General features: G+C 44.6%; 1 protein-coding gene across 1 annotated transcript in view; it reads left to right on the top strand.

The window, feature by feature from the left end:
- Jpt2 (Jupiter microtubule associated homolog 2) overlaps positions 1-3,067 on the top strand; it is a 19,822-nt gene extending 16,755 nt beyond the window's left edge. Inside the window, exon 5 of the mRNA XM_031352143.1 lies at positions 530-3,067. Within this exon, the coding sequence (XP_031208003.1) occupies positions 530-717 (188 nt within the window). The 3' untranslated portion in view covers positions 718-3,067. The remainder of the gene's footprint in view (positions 1-529) is intronic.
- Positions 3,068-3,969: the final 902 nt, after the last annotated feature.

The following is a 3,969-nucleotide window of genomic DNA, read 5'->3' as shown; positions in this document are numbered from 1 at the left end:
TTTTTTTGTTTTTTTGAGACAGTGTTTCTCTGTGTAGCATGCACCACCACTGCCCAGCCCAAGGCAACTCTTATAAGGACAACATTTAATTGAGCTGGCTTACAGGTTTAGAGGTTCAGTCCATTATCATCAAGGCAGGAACATGGCAGCATCCAGGCAGGCGTGATGCAGGAGGAGCTGAGAGTTTTAATTCTTTATCTGAAGGCTGCTAGGAGAAGACTGGCTTCTAGGCAGCTAGGATGAGGGTCTTAAAACCCACACCTACAGTGATACACCTATTCCAACAGGGCCATACCTTCTAATAGTGCCACTCCCTGGGCTGAGCTTATACAAAACATCACAGGGATTTGGACACAGGCTGAGAACCACTATCCACAGCACTTCACAAGCTCAAGACCATTTGAGAGCTATTGACTTCAGAACTTACTAGCTATGCCATGATGCTGACTTTCAGTTAGTGCAGCTTGCTTCATAGAATAGTAGAGTATGTCCTGCCTTTCATGGACTTTTGTTGATTTTTATCCTACAGCTACATCAAATTCCACACCCAGAGGAGAGCAGGGCGAGAAAGGAAGCTCAAAAGAAGTAGAACATGCCAAGATACCGGAGCCAGCACCTACGGTTGACAGTCATGAGCCCAGACTGGGGCCGCGACCTCGTTCCCACAACAAAGTCCTGAACCCACCAGGAGGCAAATCCAGCATCTCCTTCTATTGAGAGCTCCTGTTCTGCCTGTATCTAGATCAGACAGAGATAGAGTATTGAATGTTAGTGTTTGAGTTGGGGTGGGAGGGGTTGGCTGCTCATAGGCCTTGTCATTGGAAGAGCTGCGCAGAGGACTGTGCCTTCTAGACTGCCAAGTCATACATTGTGGGGACAAACTGGGGTGCTCTGGTTCTTCCTCTGTAATTGCTCTCTGAGAAACATCTGTAAAGTTGTGAGGAAGGCAGAAGAGCTGGGGCTCGTTAACAGAAGGATCGCCAGAGTCTTTCTCATCCTTGTGTCAGCAGTCTGCTGGCAGATGGGCATCTAAGGATGCTGTGGTTGAAAAAGAACCCACACTACCCTCACGGTGGGATGGAGGAGACATACAAACAGAAACTCTTAAAGACAAAATGGAGTCTACATTAAGCCTTTCAGGAAATAAATGCCTACCACTAAATGCTCCCCCTCTGAGATACCTCAGAACCCTAACGTCCCCCACCCCCATTATTTCATTCTGTAGTATTGAAACATGATTGCTCTTTTTGGTAGCAGTCAACAGGAAAGCAAGCCGTTATTCTCAGTCCTGTCCTGGGTGGAAGGGTTTTTTTAATACACCGATCTTCTGAGTTGTCCCACACCTGCACCTAAAACTGTGGCCAGGTCTGAGGTAGCGTCCTGTCTTCCTCTACAGTTGGCTTGGTTCCTGACATGCCAGGTTTGCATGAGGATTGTTCCTTTTGTTTGTCTCATCAGCCTTAAGCATAGGCCTTAGTTCCGCACCTGTGAGGGAGTTCTCCCTGTTCATGGTTCTTCCTATACATAAGGTCTCTGGCCTCTGTAGGGCCATCTATGTCCAGGTATATTTCTGGGTGGATCCCTGTTCTCCTGTCTTGCTTTGTTCTTGTAGTTGGGAGAAGAGCCTGCTGAAGGACATTAGGTTGGCTTCTTTACCAATGTATGGAAAGGTGTAGTTAGTGTCAGCTTCTTCAAAATACCTGTGCGTTGCTTCAACACTTAAAAAAGTGCTAGTCAGTACACCAAAGTGCAAAGAGCTGCCTGAGCTGCCTCTATAAAACTTTAGACTTCTTGACCTTGCTCATAAACAGTGCTCCTTAGGCCAGGATACTGTGTTTTGGCAGTAAGGTCACAACTGTCATTTGACAGCAGAGGTACTAGGCTCCAGTCATGTCACTTCATCTCTCACCAGATGTCCCTCCTGTTCAGCCCTTGAGGTGTCCCTTTTCCCCTCTGGTGTGCATCTGTGAAAAGGGCTTCTAAGTGGTGCTACTCTTCTTCTAGTGCCTAGAGAGAGCTTCATAGCAGGTGTCAGAAATGCCCTCAGTACATTTTGGAAAAGTTGCAATCCTGCACTCACACACCGACTTACAAGTGTCTGCAGAAGCTACCTGCCAAGCTCTGCATCCTACTAGGTCTGTTGAGGGGTCTGACGGTGGCTTTGTCGACCAAAGAGTTTCCCTCTTAAGCTGCCCGTAGCCTGAACCTAAGTAACATGTCTTATATGTTTGTAATTCTGTAACAACTCAAATGGTTTGTGGTTCAGTCATCATGAGGATGTCTTTTAGAATTCAGAGAATTTTTTTCCATTTAAGAAAATGTCATAAATGAAGTTTGCTTTATTTAGCCCAGACACTAACTTTAGCTTATAAGGAAATAATACAATGATAGAAATAAGTCTTTAATAACTGCTCTCTTTTTTTTGTTTGTTTGTTTTGTTGTTGTTGTTGTTGTTGTTTGTTTTCGAGACAGGGTTTTTCTGTGTAGCCCTGGCTGTCCTGGAACTCACTCTGTAGTCCAGGCTGGCCTTGAACTCAGAAATCTGCCTGCCTCTGCCTCCCAAATGCTGGGATTAAAGGCGTGTGCTACCACTGCCCGGCTTATAACTGTTCTCTTAAGTAGAAAATGATTTGTGAGTTCCAAATTGGATTGTGAAGAGGAATCTAACATCACTACTATGCTGATTTCTGCTGTTAGCCCAGTAAGAGAAAAGCTTGAAGCTCCACCTGCTGGCCTGGATGGCTGGGAGGATATGGGGACCTGCGACAGTGACCTACAGCAGCAGCTGCCTTATTCATCTCCCCGTCCTTCTATCTCTTCCGCTGCAGCTGGGCTCAGAGTGTAAATCTGCAAATTAGTGCCCAGCTAAATCCAGTGCTATACAATTGTCACCTACATTAAGCCTTAAAACTTTTTTTAAGTGTATTTGGTGCCAACATTTTCCTATTGCTGTATCAGAGCAAAAAAACTTGTCCTTACATCATAGTACAATTTGGATAGGAACATTTTGTTATTTTTTTATAAGGCAGAACTGGGTATAATGGTTGAATTAAACTTAGTAACCATATACAGCCTGTGTGTATTTCTGTGTCTGTGCTTTTCCATAGTCCAGTTGAGGGGTTGGGGGACAAACCCCTTTAATCCTAGCACTTGGGAGGCAGAGGCAGGAGGATTTCTGAGTTCAGAGCCAGCCTGGTCTACAGAGTGATTTCCAGGATAGCCAGGGCTACACAGAGAAACCCTGTTTCGAAAAGAAAAAAAAAATAGTTATAAAAGGCTTATTTCTATCATTGCATTATTTCCTTATAAGCTAAAGAAGTTAGTGTAGAAAGATGATTTGTGAGTTCCAAATTGGATTGTTCAAGCATCACCTGCTGGCCTGAGTGGCTGGGAGGATATGGGGACCTGTGATAGTGACCCACAGCAGCAGCTGCCTTACTCATCTCCCCATCCTTCCATCTCTGCAGCTGGGCTCAGAGTATAAATCTAAGTCTCATTCTTAGAAATAATACTGGAATTATATGGGTTTTGTGTTAGCTCCTAAACTAGTATTCTGAGCAATGAATAATAAAATATTCTAGTCCTTTGTATAACCATGTGGTGCTATCTGAAGTCTGACTCATGAAGGAATGAAAGGGATGTAACAGACATTCGGGACCTGGTTAAATTAGAACTTTTGACGTGCGTTCCTTTTCTATTGCTGTGATAAAACAGTATGACCAAGGTAACTTAGAGAAGAAAGTGTCCCTCTGAGCTTCCAGTTCCAGAGGGGTGAGTCTGTCACCAGCACAGCAGCAAGCAAGCATGCGGACAGGGCAAACAGCTCTCCCCTCAAAGTCTGCCCTACTGACAAACTTGAACAAGACCACACTTTTAGCCTCCCAAAACAGCACAGCATCTTCAACTGGAATCTAGTATTTGAATGCCTGAAGCTGTGGAAGGACTGTCCATCTTATACTTTAAGGCCTT

This window comes from Mastomys coucha, unplaced genomic scaffold (assembly GCF_008632895.1).
Source record: "Mastomys coucha isolate ucsf_1 unplaced genomic scaffold, UCSF_Mcou_1 pScaffold5, whole genome shotgun sequence".
Classification (NCBI taxonomy): Eukaryota; Metazoa; Chordata; class Mammalia; order Rodentia; family Muridae; genus Mastomys; species Mastomys coucha.
The sequence above is the reverse complement of the archived record's forward strand: the minus strand, read 5'-3'. Positions and strand labels throughout refer to the sequence as shown.